The sequence below is a fragment of the Amborella trichopoda genome, chromosome 7, assembly GCF_054954075.1.
Source record: "Amborella trichopoda isolate Santa Cruz 75 chromosome 7, AtrichopodaSantaCruz75HAP2 v2.0, whole genome shotgun sequence".
NCBI classification, from domain to species: Eukaryota; Viridiplantae; Streptophyta; class Magnoliopsida; order Amborellales; family Amborellaceae; genus Amborella; species Amborella trichopoda.
Genome location: NC_142342.1, coordinates 27,662,264 through 27,683,141, shown reverse-complemented (window position 1 = coordinate 27,683,141; position 20,878 = coordinate 27,662,264). Strand labels below are relative to the sequence as shown.

Genomic DNA, 20,878 nt, shown 5'->3' with positions numbered 1-20,878 from the left:
TTTTTTTTATAGAAATATTCATTTTACCATTCTATATGACAAAAAATGCCACTACTCGAAAAATTTTACATTACAATTAATGGGTATTTAAGTGTCCAAAAATGTTGAGGACTTATATGTATATATATATATATATATATATATATGAAAAAAGCTTGGGTGAGTCCATTAGCTCATGGAATAGTATAAGCCCAACAACATGGCCCAATTTGATGAACACAGATGTCTGGTATTGTTTAAATTTTAATTTTTTTTTTCTACAAGTCCAAATCACTTGAAATTTTTGACGTGTGTTCTACTCATCAAGCTGTACTTAATAAAAATATAAAAAAAAATAATTTGTGAAAAAAATTGATCAAAATACCTGCGAAATTTTGCGAAGGTATTTTGGCCAATTTATTTCATTTATTAACAATAGTAGACAATAACATCACATTTAATATGCATTAATTATTTTTTAACTACTAATAGAATGCCACTATTTTTTTATAGAAATATTCATTCCACCATTCTATATGACAAAAAATGCCCCTACTTGAAAACTTTTGTATTACAATTAATGGGTATTTAAGTGTCCAAAAATGTTGAGGACTTATATATATATATATATATATATATATATATATATATATATAGAAAGCTTGGGTGAGTCCATTAGCTCATGGAATAGTATAAGCCAAACAATATGGCCGATCTGATGAACACAGATGTCTGGTAGTGTTTGAATTTTAAATTTTTTTTCTACAAATCCAAATAACTTGAAAATTTTGGCGTGTGTTCTTCTCATCAAGCTGCACTTAATAAAAATATATATAAAAAATAATTTGTGAAAAAAAATTGACCAAAATACCTACGAAATTTTGCGAAGGTATTTTGGTAAATTTATTTAATGTAAAATAGTTTTTTGATATTTTTCTAAGATTAACCTATTTTTGATGTATACAAGCTCCAAATTTAAGTGATTTGGATTTGTAGAAAAAAAAATTAAAATTTAAACACTACTAGACATCCGGGTTCGTCAGATAGACCCAGATTTAATCTGAGCCATTGGGCTCATTTTTTCCTGTGAATTAGTGGACTCACCTTAATATGTTCTTTTATATATATATATAAAAAGAAATATAAAATATGTTAAAAAAAAAGGACAACAAATTACCGGATTGTAAAAATAGGGTTGAGACATAGTGGGGGAGAAATAAAGGATGTTGCATTCTTGCCCCCTCCATTCCACAGTGCCGTACTTAAAAAATGTGAATGTACTAATTTCTTTTTTTATTTTTTATCTTTTTTTTTTTGCATGTGCCATTTAATTGATCTTTAAATGTTCACCCATTCCGTATAGGAGTATGACATAGATGGCTTGAAAAGATGTTTGCCAGCCTGTAATAAGTAAGACAAGATAGTTAACGAACGTAATAAGCAAAAATAAGGTCTCAAAATATTTTTTTTTTTTTTTTTGGGGCTATTTCATCGGGGAAAGATAAACTCCTTATCGCTTTTCAAATAAATTAAGAGTTAGTTTTTTAAAAGTATTAATAAGTGGTTTTAGTGGTGGAAATAAAAATACTGAAAGATGCATCGGTCTACAATTCATTTTATCTTAAATTGTTTTTGAATATTATTTGTGTGTGGATATATGATTGAATGCATGTGTAGATTTATGGTTGAAGGCCGATATGAAAGCCTTCTAGAGAGAGCATAGAGTGTCATAGTATCGTTGAAACCCTAAAAAGATGCGTAAATTGTGTACATAATTACCTATCTTATGTGGTTTCATGTGATTGGTTGAACAATTAGGTTTTCATGATTGTAACAATTTTGCATTGGGTAGTAGCTTTTATTTCCTTTGATGATGAATTCCAAGTTTGGAGCTTATAAGCTAAGGTTTTGTATTAGTTTATATTGGACAACTCTTTATTTTGTGATACACAAAATGCTGCTCCCCACGAGAGGCGTCACATTCAATATTTTCTTTATATAACCCATTGTGGGAAGTATTAGACCCTTATTGAGGTAATGAGTCCATTGATACATGTTGAGCGCGAAACATGAGAAAATCCCATATGTCACTGTTTGAGATGCAACCCCAAATAATTTTTCAAGGTTGTACATTTTGGGTGATAGCTCATTTCTGGGTTGGTAGGTTATTCGATTTTTTTTTAAAAAAATCTTTTTATTTTATTTTATACATATACACCTTTCAAACACCACTGTTGAGTTGGTGCAATAAAAGCCGAAAATTTATTTATTTTTTTACGTTTTTTAATGGTTTTACACAAGGGTCAGTAATGCTCTTAGAGGTTGTGGACGTTAATGGTTTAGATTGACATTGATAAGTTTCTTAGATAATATACATCTAATAAGATTAATACTCTTGGGTATATCTCTTTTTATGACTTTATATACATGAGATAAAAGATGAAAGACTATGTGTGCCCTATTTGAGTTACCATATGAGAATTGTAGTTTCTTCTAAAGAGAGAGACAAGGCCTCCTCTGTAATGCCTCCCCTTAAAGAGAACAAAGCTTAGAAACATCACGATGTGCCTCTTGTAGATTGAGAGGCTGGTTTTTTCTAGAGAAGCATTTTCCATAGAGATTTTGGGTGGTTTCCCTTTTTAAAGAGAAAGTATCAGTTGTGCTTAAAGGTCTCTTCCTGGACAACGGTTTAACTATGGTTTATTGTAGAGAAGCAGTTCTCATGAAGATTTTGGGTGATTTCCCCTTTTATAGAGAAAGTCTCGGTTGCGCTCAAGGGTCTCTTCCTGGACAGCGGTTTAGCTGTGGAATAGAGATGTGTTTTTTTTTGGACAGTGGTTTAGCTATTGAATAGAGATAAGAGATTGACAGGTGGTGCCGGTCAAGAGAGCGGGTTTAACAGGGTTTGCTCGACTAGCTTTGTCGAGAGTTAAAGATGTAAACTCTATATCCCAAAATCTATAATGTAACTTTCATTGATATAGTAGATTTCAATTTGACATGCACGTGGATGCAACTCTTTTGGGGTGAACCATGTAAATTTTTGTACAGTTGTGGCGTGCTTGTTTTATGCTTTATTTCTTGATTCGTACCCTCTCTTATTTTGTTTTCAGCTGAATAAGTATATGATCTTGGTGGAATCCAACTTTTGAGATTTCTATTTCCACACTTAAGAAGGCTATTAAATCCTAACAAGTGGTATCAGAGTGCATGATTCAGTACAAAGCTAGTGTTTGTGCATTCGGTTGAAGAAAAACACATGACAAAATATGCGAGTGTTGTATTTAAGGTGGAAAAATATGATGACAAACATAATCATTTTAGCGAGCAATATATTCGGCAAAAGATGAAAAATTCATTAAGCTATCCAATAGATGTTGGCATGGTAAGCATGTGATTTTGATATCAAGGTGGAGATTGTTGGATATGGTGATATCCAAAATCATACAACATAATGAAATCCTATATTATGTGGGATTGTGATTGATATTGATAAGTTTCCTAAAGAAAATAGAAATCTAATAAGATTAGGATTCTTGGGTATATCTTTTAGTTCTTGAGATTTATATAACATCTATAGGAAGTTTTCTATTTGGTATGGATTCCTAACCTTATATATATGGAATGGAAGATAAAAGACTACGTGTGCCCTATTGAGGTCACTATATGGGAAATGTAGCTTCTTCTAAAGAGAGAGGCATGACATCCTCAGCATCAGAGGCAAGGCCTCCCCTTAGAGAGAACACAGTTTAAAAACACCATGATGTGCATCATGTAGATTCAGATGTTGATTTTTTTTTTGAGAAGCGGTTCCCATAGAGATTTCGGGTGGTTTCTTTTTTTAGATTGAGAAAATATCGGTTGCTCTCAAGGGTCTCTTATTGGACAGTGGTTTAGCGGTGAATAGAGATGGATCTCTTCTTGAACAGTGGTTTAGCCGTGGAATAGAGGTAACAGATCGACAGGTGGTATCGGTCGGGAGAGCGAGTGTAAAAGGGTTTGCTCGACTGGGTTTGTCGATGGTTAAAGAGATAACTCTATGTCCTAAAATCTATAATGCAACTTTCATTGATAAAGTGGATTTCATGCCCGTGGATGTAGCCCTTTTGGGGTGAACCACATAAACTTTGTGCTTTTGTGTTGTGCTTTTTTTATGCTTTATTTTTCGTATTATGGCTCATACTCTCTCCTATTTTGTTTCTAGCTGAATAAGTATATGATCTTGATGGAATCCAACTTTTGGGATTTTTATTTCCGCATCTAAGAAGGCTATTAAATTTTTCATTAAAATAATATCAATATAAAATTTGGTATTTAGCTTCATTTCTATAAAAAGAATTGAATAATAATAATAAAATATATTTTCAACAAAAAAATATTGTTCAAAATAAATTTTAGGGGTATCTTGAGTTTTTTTATTTCAAGTTTAAAAATATTGATCAAAATGAATTTAGTGGTATTTTAATTTTATTATTTTTATTTAGTTATATTTTTTAAACACACATCAGAAAATTCAGATAAATGACTTATATTAATAAAAGTAAAAAATGAAATACAAGACTAATTCTCAGCCATCGGATATGGCCTTGTGAGATCTCCACCAATTGTTCAAATGGCCAAGATAATTTCTCTTTACAGTTTAAACAAATCACAAAAGTCAATGAAAATGATTCATAAATTTTTTAAAATGAAATATATCATCTTTACGAAAAAAAAAAAAAAGAGAAAGAAAAAAAATGCCACTCTTAAAATTGTTAATTAGAGTCCTCTCGCATGAATGCAGATGCGCGCAGCGGAACTAGGAAATATAAGACACAAAATTATATCCAAGTCGATGTGTGTGTGCGTGTGAGTAAAAAAACATACAATAAAGCAAATAAAGAAATAAATCTTAATGACACTGGATTACGTTGTTCACATTTTCAGGCTACGTCCACGGGAGAAAGAGAAGAATCCACTATTAACTTAAATGTTACAATAGTCTTTTAAGAAAACAACATTTATTGGGATTATCGATTTCATCTAGAGACTTCTTTCTAGGATTTTTTTCTATGATATCAGAGACTTCTTTTCTTGGTAGAGGCTTTCTCTCTCTAAAAGAAAATGTCCTCTCTGTCTTTCGTCTTCTTCTTCTCTCAAAGAAGAAGGATAACTCTCAATTTGCTTCTTTTCTCTTCAGACAAGGATAACTCTATCTGTTATTCTTCTCTTTAAGAGAATGATAACTTTTTCTCTTCTTCTTTTTTTATACAAAAGAAGGCATCATGTATATTTGATACACCAAGAAAGTTCGCCCAAAGAATGGCCCAAGAGTGATGCACGCCCAAAATGGACAAAGAGATATGGCTTTGGTCAAACTAACCAAGAGCACCAAATAGCCTCTCATGCATTCCCTTTTTTGTATGGGCCAAGGGATAACAACCATATTTAAAAGTCTATCACATAACTTCTTAAAATGAGGTCTATCTCTATCTCCTTTGAGAAAGAGATATGAAGAATATATTCTCATACCAAAATCATACATGAGATCTTATTTGTGTGGTCTTCCACTTTCCTAAACTGCCCTTTGAACAATAGGATAATTCCATTGGTGTCTTTTCCTCATGGGATGAGATTCCCAACAATCTCCCCCTCCAATCCCAAAAGGGAAGTCTCCCTTCGTAGATCAATCGGATCCTCAAATGGCACCCATACCAGCCACACTTCTCCATGACTCTTGCTTATATTTGGCCAAGATCTTCGTCATCATATCCAACATGCTCTTGTTGATATGGATTCCCTAGTTGTAACAGTTTCTTACATTTCTGCAGCTTGGACTTCCATATAAAAACTCCCTTTGCAAAAGTAGTCGAGTATCCCGAGGTTGACTTCCTAGAGTCTGGTACTCCAACGATGTCGTCATCTGTGTACCAATGTAATACAAATTTCTTTCCCTGAAGCATAAACACACTTTGGATGTTCCTTTGAGATACCTAAATATCTAATTGACTGTTGTCTAGAGTCCCTTATCAAGATTAGCGATACTTGAATCTGCGCACGATGTTACTGTTAGTCCATAGAGTCACTAGTGGTTAAAGTGATTCACTGTTGGTCAAAGTGGTGACTGATGATTCATTGGTCAATACTTTATTTGCATAATGGTGATTCACTTTTGGACAAGGTAATGACTAATAGTATATCGGTCAATACTTTTTTGCATAGTGAGCACTTACTGATAATCTCTAACTGAGCCCACCACGCATCTGCTGCGTGTGCTTCATATGGCTAACCCATAGGGAACTTTCTATGTTTCTTCCTTCTTTTTCTTGGTTGAAGGGATCTCCTGGCATTCAACTCCTGTGCCTTCTTGCCTTTCAAGAACTTTATCAGGTTATATGTGTGATTCTTATGCAATGATATATCTCATATTGCATATTTTTAACCCACATCCTCTGTATTTGTCGGCTTAACTTCATGATAGATTTCCACCCCTTGCGGGACTAATAGAGGTTTTATGTCCCCTAGAGGACATTCTCAGCTCACCGTAGATGACACTTTTTGAAATAGGCTGCTCCCCCTGCTCCTCATCACTTTGAACTGACATGTCAACTCTTTGGACCCATCTTCTTATTTCACATTTCCCCCGTCTTCATTTACCATGGTGGAGGAACTATGATTAGTTCCAAATCGTTGAAGATTCTTGGCTTTGCTGCCTTCATCATGCCTTCAATAGTAAGGTCTTCCAGAAAGACCACACCCATATCCTTGATCAGCTTCCTGTACTCAGGATTCCACAGCCTACAGCTGAGCTTTTCATCTGAGTACCCTTAGAAGATGCATGGGAGGGCTTTCTCATTTAACTTGTATCTTTGTTCCTTAGCACGTGCATCATTGCCTCGAACACCATCAAGTGTGAATAAGAGATATACTTTCCGATCCAACCTCCCTCTGTGATTTGACCATCCAGAGGAAACAATTGGGATCAATTTAGGGAGCATGCTGTGAGGACTGCTTCTCCGCAATACACCTTAGCAGTGGATAATATGCTCCTAACTCTAAGACACTTTAGCAGCTCGCATCTCCTTTTCTACCTTGCATGGAAATCCTAAAAAATCTCAAACACTTGATCTTTCGATTTCATCCACACTATTCATAAAGCATCATCGACGAAGGTGATGTGGTATGATTCGCCACCAAACCACTTCGATGCTCCGGTATCCGCAACTCAATTCGAGTTGCACGATGCAATATTAATGCACCATTCACCACAGTTCCAACCACACCCTCATATGTAGTCACTACAGTAGTTTACTATCATCATATCCATCGCATTGTCCTTATATTACTCATTCTTGAGCTTCCGACAATATTTCTTGATGAACCCTTCCTTATCACAATGAAAACACTTGATCCCCCTTTTCATCTTCAATCGGTTTTGATCCCTATTCCTAGACCTTCATCGATTTGTGACAAGGGCTTGCGAGTTCGATGTGTAGAAGGCTTTTCTTTTTACCTTCTCATTCTGCAGACTACTAGTGACTTGACTCGTGGTCACTATCCCATCCAGTGCTGAGTTACTCATAGAGACTACCAGAGTCTCCCAACTGTCCGACAATGAACCGAGCAAAAATAGAGCCTGTAGCCCATCTGCTAAGAACAACATCATCATTGCGAGTTGGTTAACAATGCTATGCACCTCATTCAGATGCTCTACAATGGATTTCCCGTCCTTGAACTTCATGTTCACTAACTTCCGAATCAAGAACGCCTTATTTCCAATGATCTTCCTCTCGTACAAATCATGTAGCTTATCCCACAATGACTTCATGGATGCCTCCATTGACATATGGTCGAACACATTTTCTTCCAATCATTGTCGGATAGTTTCGAGAGCCTTTCGATCCGATCTCTTCTACTCATCATTTGTCATACTTTTGGGCTTGTGTTCTACCCCTTCAATGGGTGTGTACAAGTTTCGACAATATAGTATATTTTCCATCTTTGGCTTCCAGATGATACAATTATTAGCATTGACTGATATCATTACGCTCCCGGTACTGGAATCCATCTATCCACAAACACTGTCTATCCCTGTGGGTTACGGTTAGCTATCGCCTGATCATTTCGGTTAACTGCCCCCCGATCGTGAACTATCCCTGATCGTGAACTGTCCCCTAATCGTGAACTGTCGCTCGATCATCAACTGCCACCCGATCATCAATTGTCGCTCAATCATGTACTGCCCCTCGATCGTGAAATCCTGCCCGATCATGAATTGCCCCTCCATCGTGTACTGTCCCCTATCATGAACTGCCGCTCGATTATTCTGTCGTCCGATTGTTATTACCGCTCGAGGGTTTGTGAATCCCCTAAGCTCAATTAATCGAAAGTCAAGTCGAGGCAGAACCCGGATTGTGAATAAGATTAAAGGAGCAAGATTTGTGTTCTTCCTTACTCATCTTACGGCTGCTAGGTTCGCTATACTGAAAAAAGGTGATAGGGAGGATCAAGCGGCGAGGGAATACGTGCTCTGATACCACTTGTTGGGCTCACCCAATTAGAGCTCTCTCGCACGAATGCAGATGCACACAAAGGAACCAAGAAATAAGATATACAAAATTATGCCAAAGTCGATCTATGTATATGAGTGAGAAAACATGCAATAAAACAAATAAAGAAATCAATCTTAGTGGCACTAAGTTTACATAGTTTACCTTTTCAGGTTATGTTTACGGGGAGAAAGAGACGAACCCACTATCAACTCAAAGGTTACAATAGTATTTCAAGAAAACAACATTTCTTGGGATCACCGATTTCATCTAGAGACTTCTCTCTAGGATATCCTTATATGATATCGGAGACTTCTTTTCTTTCTAGAGGTTTTCTCTCTCTAAAAGAAAATGTTAGCTCTTTCTCTTATTTTTCTTTCCATCTCCCTTATTTCTCTCTCAATAAAGAAAGATCTAAGAAGAGGATTACTAACTCTCTTTTTTCTTCTTCTTTTCTCAAAGAAGAAAGATAACTCTATCTTCTTCTTCTCTCAAAGAAGAAAGATAACTCTATCTTCTTATTCTCTCTTCAGAGAAGGATAACTCTCTCCTCTTCTTCTTTTATCTAAGCGAAGTATAACTTTATCTTTTTTTTTTCTTCTGTACAAAAGAAGACTTTGTGTATATCTGATACATCGAGAAGAATCTGCTCAAAGAAGACCGAAGAGATATGCACACCCAAAATTGCCTAAGAAATATAACTTTGGTCAAACCAACCAAGAGCACCAAATAGCCTCTCACGTATTCTCTTTTATAAGTGGGTTAAGGGATAACAACTATATTTAGAAGTCTATCTTATAACCTCCTAAAATGAGATTCATTTCTATCTCTTTTGGGAAAGAGATATGATAAATATCTTCCCATACCAAAATCATAAGTGAAATCCTATTTGTGTAGGATGGTGACTAGGTCAACAAGTCACCCACTTCCACTTTCCAAACTGCCTCTTTAACATTATGACAATTACATTGGTGTCCCTCCCTCATGGGATGGGATTCCCAACAAAAATCCTTTCGTATTTTAAAACTTTTATTTTTTAATAATTTAAAGTACATTTATGACTAATTTTAAAACATTTAAAGTTAAAAAAAGCAATGTTGCATGCTATCGACATATGCCATGTCATTCATGACTACATTTCTAGATTGTTGTCATGCTAATATGGTCACGAGTCACAACCACATAATTTCTTCTCTATATTTTGAAATGAAAACTTTAATTTTTTAAATATATTTTGTTGTTTTTTATATAAAGTTCAGCTTTTTTATGCTCTCTTTAAGAACTTTTGAGAAGCTTTTATTAAAGGATGGAGTTTCTACAAGGCCTAGGTTTTATGACAACAAAATAAAGGTACACTTTAAATCGTCATCCAGAAAGTACTTTCGACAATGGAAATCTCCATTATGCATATAAAATCAAATTTTAACACTGATAATAAAATTTAAAACTAAAAAAATGATACAGATCTTGCAGATCTATATCACTTATTTTTAGGGTGAAATAGACGGTCTAGATAATTTATTACAATATACATTATTTTTAGAGCTTAAAATCCTAATTTTTTTAACAACTATAATGTTCAAGCCAAGACGACCGAATTGTAATTTTCGATGAGTTATGAGATGAGACTTCACTTATTTTGATAACGTTGTAGCCCTATCATACTATTTTCCTTTTTCAACTAACATTTAAATAAGACAATATTCAGGGAAAATCTTGCAAATCATTGATTCAGTATTTTAAAATATGTTATAATTTTTATTATATTTTGATTTATTTTATTAAAAATAATTTATTCAATTTATTTTAATTAAAAATATATTCTATTATTTAGTGTTATTCTTCTATTTTTAATTATATTTATACGTGCAACGCACATCAACTACAAGTTATATAAGGGCTGCGGGTTTAAGATGCACCTCTAACAGTGAGTCTGCCCACTTGAAATCAATTTGGAGATAAATTTTGGATTAAAAAACTTTAGGTCGATCATCTAGAGTACCGTAAACATGAATATGAAAATATAAATAAATTTCGAAATATTTAATTTGTACTACACAAACATTTCATTTTATTTCTTTAAGGATTATCAGATTTGTTGTGTTAGGTTGGCATCCAACATAAATTTTTGTTAAATCTTTTCATGAATCATAAATCTACGTTATGTTTTTATGCTAGGGCATTCTCTATAAGTGACACGGAGGCTATGATCCTTTATAGAGCAGAATGGTGGATGGAGATTTATGTAGGGGATCCAAATAGTTGGAAAAAGGCTATGGTGGTGATGATGATGATGAGAAAATATCAGATATGGTATTGTTCTTTAGAGCTCCAAATTCATGGATATTAGGTAGAAAAGGATTTACCAGATATATTTCAGGTCCTAAATCATTGAAAACCAAAGAGTTGAATCTCTTAAACAACAAGGATGATCTATGAGTCGACTGACTCACCAAATACGTGGCATTTATATAAAATAAAGTACTATGCTTGATTGATTATATGAAAATGACATAGTCCAAGTTGTCCAATTGAGGTATACATCCCAAGGAAATCATAAATTTATTATATGTAGAGTGTGACATAAAATTTGAGATCATATTGGATATAATGTATAGAAAAAAGTTTATATAAGGTTCACACCTTAAAATGTAGAATTAAGATGCATTGGAAAAATCCCTTAGCCATTTTAATGTTGGAAAAAACATCAAATTGATCCTCTCGATATCAAGATATATTGGATATGGAGAAATTAAAGATTTCAAGTCCTAAGAAATAGTACACCTTGCAACACATTATCTGGAGTGTCCATTTCAAGATGTTCATTTGTTTATATATATGCTTGATTTGGACCCATTTTTGAAGTTTAAAATTTTATAATTAGAGATAAAAATAAATTTTCACGCCATCCTAATAAATTTTTACATCAAAATTGTATTTCAGCACAGGTTGAAGGTGCGTCTACATTGATTGTTTAATTATCCAACCTACACCCTAATGTATATCTCAAATTGTTTACTTGAATTTTGTATAAACTATGTTCAATCAATAGGCAATTATGAATTAAAAATTAAAAGAATTATCTTATTCTTTATTTATTCGTAGAATATTTATTAGTAGAATTAATAAGTGTTAAACATAACTAGAATTGAAATAACTTTCTTATTTATTAGGGCTATCACATATAGTACAACTATGTTTTCAAATATCTTTCTTTTGTGGTGAATAAAATATTTAAACTCAAAGAAGCTGAAAAGTATAAAAATACCAAGAAGGCATTGCTCCTTCAGACAATAGAAAACCAAAAACCCTATAAAATTAAAGAATTAAAAGTTAAGAGAGTATCATTATTCTACTCTCATTTATTGAATATATATCATTTATTTTTTAAACTTTTATTGGTGTAATTTTACAAAAAAGATAAAAAGAAAAAAGAGAATGAAATTTCTTATTCCTTTCTTTATGAAATATGGAACTTTAAGAAATAAATAAATAATTAAAAAAATTTCGTCATGTATATGCAAGGAAACTTTAATGAACAGTTGAACAGAAAGAAAAGGAAATTTTCATCCTAATCTCATTTATCAAATACCTCATGAAAAAAATTTATATAAGGTTGCAACCTTAAAATGTAGAATTAAAGATGCACGTCAAAAATCCAATGGAAAATGTTGTTTTAATGTTGAAAAACCCTCTACTTGATCATCTCAACATCGAGATGTATGAATATGAAAAAAACAAAAGGTTTTGATTATAAAAAATAGTACATCTTGCAACACATTATCTAGACCGTCCATTTTCAAGATTTTCATGTGTATAGATCTACTTGATGTTGAAAATAGATTTTGAACATTTTTGAAGTTTCAAATTTATAGTTGGATATGAATATAGATTTTGAGATAATTGTAAGAATGTTTTACACCAAAATTACGTGTTAAAATTTGGCGGTATGCCTTAATTGCATTGTTTAAGGTTGCAACCTTGTAAAAACCACACCCATATCTTATTGATACCAAATCAATTGTATATAGAGAGATCAGATCGTTTGCTTTGGCTATAGAGAGAGAGAGAATACCAATTTGATCCTTCATAATAAGCTTTTTATGAAATAATACGTGAGATGGGAGATTGGTGAAGAATCAAAGGTGTGTTTTTGGCATGACAGATGTGAGGGATAAGTACCACTGAAATTAGCTTTCCCTTTGGTGTACAACACGGTGGTGAACCCTCTATAGTTAAGATTTGTAAAGTCTTTGACGGTGATCAGAGAGGGTGGGATGTTACTTGTGTGTATACTAGAGTTAATGACGACTTTATTAATCAGTACTCGGAGTTGGTACAACAGCTGGAGGAGAAAATGGTTTTCAGTGGGGTGTGTGATGAAGCAGCTTGGGACGGCCAACCAGATAGATGCTTTTTGGTAAATCAACTCGTGCTTAGCTCTTTCATGATAAAATCAGATGGAATAGGAATACACTATGTCAAATATGGTCTTGGAAAATTCTGCATAAGGTTAAGCTGTTCTTATGAGTGATGTTTCAAGGTATGACCCTAACCATTGATAATCTAATAAAGAGATGAAGAATCTTTATAAATGTATTTATGTACAGAGAGTGATGAGAATGGAGATCTCTTATTGTTTCATTGCTCCTTTACTTATGATATTTGGTGTTGGTTCTTCAATAAGCTAGGGATTGCTGGGTCCATACCTCAAAGTCATATAAATTTGATTGACCAATTAACTTTCAATGGCGACCGAAAGTTGGAAATATCACATTTCATATTGGAAAGGCAGCAGTGCTTTGGGAGGTATGTTTGGAGAGAAATATGTGTGTTTTTTGAAGGGATATTATTGGAAGGGGTGTTGAGGATTGATGTTTTGTATTATGAAGAAATAGATCTGCCAAGGTGGAGTCAAAATGATGACTCCGAAGGATTGTTAAAAGCCTGAAGGGCAGAAGGGCTTGAGGCCCGGAGGAGTTGTCAGGCCAGCTAGACTCAGTTGACTCGATCCCTACGGGGGTTTGAGGGCGGCAGCCCCTGAGGAAAATTTCAGATATCCATATATAGGATTCGATATATCTAAGATTCGATATATATATGTATATGGGGTATTTCGATAATTTATACCATCTATCTGGGACTCGATATATATTGTTGCGATGGGGTTTTTTTTTAGGGTTAAGGGAAAAACGCAGATCTCTTTGTAATCAGAGAGAACAGAGATGCGTGAGGAACATAGATATTGTTACCATATTCTCCATTTGCCAGTAAAGAAGCTCTCACCTTCTGTGAACGTAGGTACGTTGCCGAACCACGTATATCTTTGCATTGTGGTTGGTTGTCTCATTCTTTTGCGTTTGCTTCTTCTTTCTTGTTTTCGTAGATTACTTTTCGTTTCTACAAGGGAAATTGCTGAAAAGAAGGATTACACATACCATATGGAGATGGTTTCCAGTAACAAAAGACTAAGGTGAATGTAGAGATTAACTTACATAATCTTACACAACAAAGGATTACTAAGGTAAGGACAAAAGGTAGATGGGAGGCACCGGAAGTGGGGAGTATAAAACTAAGTATCGATAATACTTCCTTTGAGAACCCGGGGCCGATAGGCATAAGAGGGGTTGCGAGGGATCATAATAATGATATCTTTTTTTGTTTTGCCGGCCCGTGTGGTAAAAAAAATAGCTAATGAGGCCGAAATGTTGACAGCTTTTCAAGGATTAAAAATTTTGAAAGAAAAGATTTTGACTAATCCTTGTGTAGTTGAAGGGACTCTTTGGATGTTATAAGCTGCTGCTCAAAGATTTGGAAACCACCATAGAAGCTGAGATCACACTGGTTAGAAGCTCTGGATATTGGCAATCAATTGGATGTATCCTTTAGATATGTGCTTCGGGAGGCCAATGAGATTGCAGATTCATACGTGAAGAGGGGAGTTACTTTTCTTTTGTTGTATCTGATTTTGCTTTGATTTAGATTTGTTATAACTTTTTCTTACAATAAAATCATTGAACATTGTCAAAACAAAAAAGAGGGAATGCCAATTTGGGTTAGGGTTGGTGGAGAGAGAGAGAGAGAATGATAATTGGGTTTGTGGATTATGAGATATAGATATCAGTTTTTATTTTGAAAATAAAGAGATTGGGTCTTATTTATGGAGATTGGGTCTTATTTATGGGGTAAGCTTTCTATGTTTTCCCTACAACATAAAACTTATATACTTCCCCTTGTCCAACGGTCCATTCTGAATGGAGGGCTAAGATTGCCCCAATCACAATGTCAAATCTCTACATCATTTATTTTTAATTTTTTTATATAAACTATTTTGATACCAAAATTTGGACGTCCAATCCTCTTTACACTCGTAATAACAAAAAAAGAAAAAAAATTATTTCCAATAAAATAAAATGACCAAAATACGTTCAAGGGGTATTTTGGTCATTATCTTTTATCGATTTTTTTTAATATTTTTTATAGGTGCGCCCCAATGAGAAGATGACACGTACAAAATTTGTATTCATACAATTTGTACAAAAAAACTAAAAATAAAATACTTTGAGACGTTGGATCCAATATCAAACGTTGAATGCCTCTCTTGATCAAAATTAGACGGGTTGATGGTAGGGGAAGCATAGATCTTCTAAGTTTTAGGGGAACTATAGAAACCGTTCCCTTATTTGTGAGTGTGATATTTTCTTATATAAACCCTTTTTGTTGTTATATTTATTTAGTGAGTATTGCATCTATCATATATTTTAAAAAGTAGCATAATAGATTTCTAACACTAATAGGTTGTACACATGGCTTTAATTGTTAGCGTATATGTTAGCTAACATTGCTGAACCTAATCTAACCATTTTTAAATTTTTTTATACTTTTAAGCAAGTCAAAATCTGGGCTAGGACCGGACCCAGCCCACCGCATGGACCGATGGCCGTTCCTGGCCAAGTCCATTGCATCAAGTAGCCAGATGATCAAAATCATAACAATGAAATTTTCAATGTAGTTGTTAGAGTAATGATTAAGATTATGAGCATGAAATGGGACCACATTCCATCAAGAGAGTGAGACCTTTGGAGTTTTATGCCTAGTGGATAAAAACTAGGCAAATGAAAAAGATTACAACATATGCAGGTACGTTAATTTATTTTTACTTCTTCTTTTTGTTTGTCTTAATATTATTATTTTTTATTTTTCGAATTTAAAGAAAGATCTGAAATTTTCCATATAAAACAAGTCGCTCTAAGAATAATAATTCATAGATGTGTAACCAATGCTAATTTTCAGGCCCTACAATGAATAAGTGCCAATGCTTAAAACAATGATGATGTGGTGGGGACTTCGATTGTCTTCTTGAGAGGAAGAGAAATTCAAAGGTTTGAAATTTTATGCAAAGGTTGTTGGAGAAAGTCCTCCAAATTTGGATTAGTTGAAGGCCTACTACTTATTATGGAAAGCAACGCAAATTTTGAGACCTTCCCAAAAACCTTAATAGAAAATTTCAAAATCGATTGGAAAATCGCTGATTGAGATTGGAAATCACCTATTCGGATAAGAAATCATAAATGACCGTGCTAGTTTCCAATCATTATTTATTTAATAGAATATTACATAATATTTAAAAGGGAAAAGTTTATATAGAGTCAAGGCTCTAAACAATCAAATTAGAGCCCACCTAAAAAATTTCACTAGAAGAGATTGTTGTAAAGCCCAAATATCCTCAAATTGATCATCTCGACATTAAGATGCATGGACATGAGAAAAAAATGGATTTCAAGTTTTGGAAATAGTACATCTTGTAATGTATTTTTGGATCGTCAAGTTTCAAGATTTTCAAATGTCATAGATATGCTAGATCTACACTATTTTTTAAGCTTTATTTTATAATTAAAGATGAAAATATATTTTTCAGGTTATTAGAAATTTTTTTTAGTAGTGAAACCACATTTCTCGATATTATTTGAAGGTGTGCTTTATTTTGATTGTTTAGAGCATTGGCTCTATACAAACCGCACCCAATTAAAAATGGTTCAGTTGTGCAATCCTAGGGAATGGTGAGGTTCGAATTCCTTCATTTTTGTAGAGATTGAGACCCAAATCCTCTAGCCAACTCAACCACTCAATTTAAGGAATGTAAAATGCGCATATTATATATTATAGGGAAAATGTTCAACAATGTGTTGAGAACATAGAAAATGCCATGGAGGAAAAGTATTGTGGTACCTATTTACAAGAACAAAAGAGACATACATAATTGGGTGAACTATTGAGGAATCAAGCTTATATGCCGTACTATGAAGCTTTGGTAGAGAGTGATTGAATAACGACTAAAACATGAAACAAATGTATCAGAAAACCAGTTCAGTTTTATACTAGGGAGGGCAACAACGGAATCTAGTTTCTTACTTAGGCAACTGATTGTGAAGTTTAGAGCGAAGGAAAAAGACCTCCACATGGTCTTTATTGATCTAGAAAAAGTTTACGATAGAGTACCTCGAGATTTGATTTGACAGGTGTTGGAAAAGAAACGAGTCTCTAGACACTAGATCGACTTATTGAGAAATATGTATGATGGAGCGCTAACTAGTATACAAACAACTAGTGGAGAGATGAATGAGTTTTCAGTAACAATAGGTCTATATCATGGGTCAGTATTGAGCTCATACCTCTTTATTTTAGTAATGGATGACTTAACTAGGCACCTACAAGAGGAGGTATTATGGTGCATGTTATTGCAAATGACAGTTTTAATCGATGAGACCTAAAACAACATTAACACAAAGTTAGAACTTTGGAGGGATGCTCTAGAATCCAAATGCTTTAAAATTATTTGGACTAAGACAAAGTATATGGAATGCAAGTTTAGTTCTAATAGGAGTAGTGACGAGGAAGTAGTTAAGATTGACGATCAGGAAATACAAATAGGATTGCACTTTCGATAGCTTGGGTCGAAAATATAGTAAAATGAAGGATTAAGGAAGATGTCGCACACAAAATTAGAGCTGGGTGGGCAAAGTTGAGATATGCAACTAAAATTTTATGTGATCGCCACATACCAATGAAGTTGAAGGGCAAGTTCTATAGGACAGTTGTGAGTCCAACTTTGCTCTATGGGGTGGAATGTTGGGCGGACAAAAAACAACATACCTATAGAATGAGGATGTTGAGATGGATGAGTGGAAAGACAAGAAAGGATAGAATTAAAAATGAATCAATTTGAAAGAATTTAGGTGTGGCACCAATAGGTATTAAGATGATAGAGAGTAGACTTAGGTGGGCTGGCCATGTGTGGCGCCGACCAAATACAACACTTGTTAGGATATACGAGTTAGTTCAAGTAGAAAGACTGAAAAGAGCAAGGGGTAGGTCCAAAAGAATGTGGTTGGAAGTAGTCTGAAAGGATATGAGGACTTATGACCTCACTGAGGGTATGGCCTTTAATAGAGTAGAATGACAATCCAAGATTCGTGTAGCCTACCTCAATTAATTGAGAAAAGGTTATAATAATGATAATGATGAATGATGATGATTATATGTTATAGAGAAATTTATCAAAATATCCATAGGAGATGAACTATTCAACATTGTACCTATTTGCAACTATTCTAACTCATTATCAAGTTGTATTTTGATGGATATGTTGAAATTAAATTAAAAGATATGGATACAATATTAATTAGTTCATCTTTCATGAGTATTTGGATAAATTCCCCTATATAATATAACATTTATTTATTTATTTATTATTATTGTTTTTTGTATCATTGCCAATGCGGCTTGGGATCATTTTTTTTTGTAAGTAAAAGTGGTAAGTCAATGGGGATTTGGGCCCCTACCCTTTGGTAAGAATGAAGTCAAAGACCTCATTATGGGGAAAGTGGTAAGTCAGTGGGGATTTGGGCCCTATCTTTTGCTGAAAATGGAGTCAGAGACCTCACCATGGGACTCGGCAATACTACTGCCAAGGCCCAGGCCATTCTCAAAAGTGGTAAAGTCATTGGAGATTTGGCCCTTACCTTTTGGTGAGAATGTAAAAGTGGTAAGTCAGTGGAGATTTGAGCCCTACCTTTTGGTGAGAATGGAGTCAAGATACTTCACCATGGGGCTCATCAATGCTACCGAAAGGCCCTAGGCCATTCTCGAATTGAATTGGGATCGTTGAGTTTGGGATCTACCACATCGATCTTTTTTTGTTGTAAAAACCTAAAAAAAACCAACTTACATGGTAGACACGTGCTTCTAATACACAACTACACATCCTTCTACCAATTTTTTTTCAATCTTGCCCATACTAAATGAATTACATCAGCAAAACCAAAACTTTGTATCATTGAAGATTCCGCATTTTTTTTAAAAAAACTTAAACAATCGAAGTAAATGCACCTCTGAACCTTGACGGAAGATGCTAGTACCAAAAACCGCAACAATAGTATTAAAATTTCTCTCCACCACTCGTTATTCAATTTAAGCTCAAAAAATATTGTATATTGATGAGATTTATGAACACTACAAAATTGTGAAAATTGATAATCTAAATAATGTGCAACATGATGTTCTATTTTGGGACTTGAAACCCTTTTTTTTTTTATATTAATACATCTTGCCGTTGAGATAATCAATTGGAAGGTTATCCAGCATCAGAACAACCTTTTTTGACGGGTTCTTAGGTGTCTTACTAATGCATCTGGTGATTGAGATAAAGTTGACACTTTATATAATTTCTTTCCTTCTTTTAATGTTTCCACAGTTTGTTTCTCTTTGCAAAAAGCAACGACAATTTCTCCTTCACAAGTGCCAAATGGATTTGTAGAATATACTTTCTCCTGGACTCTGCCGATAGATCTCCACGTTGTCTATTGGAAATTCCAAACTGATATTAGAAATGGTTACAATATTGATTTTGGAATCTATAAATCAGAGGCGAGACCCTCCTTGGGCAGATTTTTCCTTTTGATCCTCAGCCTATGGGTATTAGCATCTGTCTCCAGTTTACGAACATGTACAAACCAATATATCCCCTATCAATCCCTACTAGTTTAGGAAATTGAGATTTACTTATTTTTCCGATGAGAAATGTAAAGTAAGAATCTTCTCAGGCCAATAGAGCTTTTCCACATTCATCCATGAGCATAAAATTATATAGACATGTAGATCCATAGATCCATAAACCAAAAGCTTCGCCCTATCTATCCAAAGGATATAAGGGCAGATGGAGGTTCCCTTTGACGTCCCTTCCGATTTAGAATTAGGGCCTCACAATCAACGATCACTAGCCAATATGCTTTTCTAACATTATTGTTCTTGTAATAAAAAAACAATACCCAGTATGCCCCTAGAAAGATTGGAAGTGATCAGAGCCGTGACCATCGAATAAATCTTTTCAGCTTGAGTTGGGTTTAAAGCACAAAACATATTTGCACCATCACCATCTTCAAATAAAGACCAAAATGCTAACAATATAGGGAGATGTAGATAACTATGCTTCAGCTTTATTCTTCTGAAGGTGGGAGAAGAGATAAAACTGATTATTTGATTGACAAATCAGATAGTCCTCCGATTTCTCAAGGTAAAGGTCATCAAATGAATCATGATGACAATTGAAATTATCGAAAAAGGGGTGTGAGTTAATATATGGTCTATAATAGATCGTTCGACGAACCGTTTTTCCATAAAAAAAAAAAATATCTCCATCGACAAATTCCAAAAGAGTACAACAATACATTAATATTGAATAATAACCAAATAGCCTTTGGATCAAATATTTTTATTATTCCCGTGTTCGTTCTAATGGATATGTAGAATGAACCTTTCACTTATTTTCTTTCGAAGCAATCCAAAGGCCAGCTCACGTACATCCACAAAAAGAGAGAGAGAGAGAGAGAGAGAGAGAGAGAGAGAGTTGTTGGAGTTATATATAACACAGCTCCCACATGTTTCATGGAAGAAGCTGAGGCACCACTGGTGGAAGAATGAGCATTTTAGAAGGAACGTTTGTGGTAAGCGCGACTTCTTCAACTGTGGCAGGGCTTTTCAAACTAAACCACCTGCATTCTCCCCATTCTGACTTCCCTGCGGCTATTGCCTGCCGAACTGCCAAGAAAGCACTGCATGCATCACCCTCATCGTTAGCCAAAACCATAAAATGAGAGTGATAAAGCTCCTGCATGAGTGACTACTAATTTTCAATAGAACAATAAGGGATGAGAATGATAAAGCTCTAGCATGTGCGACTATACCAATTTTCTATGAGAGAATAATGGGTGTTTCATATAGAGAGAGAGAGGACAAACAAAAAAAGGTAAGTCAGTGGGGATTTGGGCCCCTACCCTTTGGTGAGAATGGAGTCACAGACTTCATCATAGGGC

The 20,878-nt window shown here is 34.3% G+C and overlaps 1 protein-coding gene across 6 annotated transcripts in view; it reads right to left on the bottom strand.

Moving 5' to 3' along the window:
* Positions 1-20,211: 20,211 nt before the first annotated feature.
* The window catches only part of LOC18432832 (uncharacterized), a 29,454-nt gene continuing 28,787 nt past the window's right edge, over positions 20,212-20,878 (bottom strand). For all 6 annotated transcript variants that reach the window (XR_002280691.2, XR_002280692.2, XR_002280693.2 and 3 more), the window contains one exon: positions 20,212-20,617. Coding sequence is in view for 3 of the 6 variants with exons in the window: in XM_088871721.1 (XP_088727847.1) it covers positions 20,449-20,617 (169 nt within the window). In the remaining 3 variants the exon portion in view is untranslated. The remainder of the gene's footprint in view (positions 20,618-20,878) is intronic.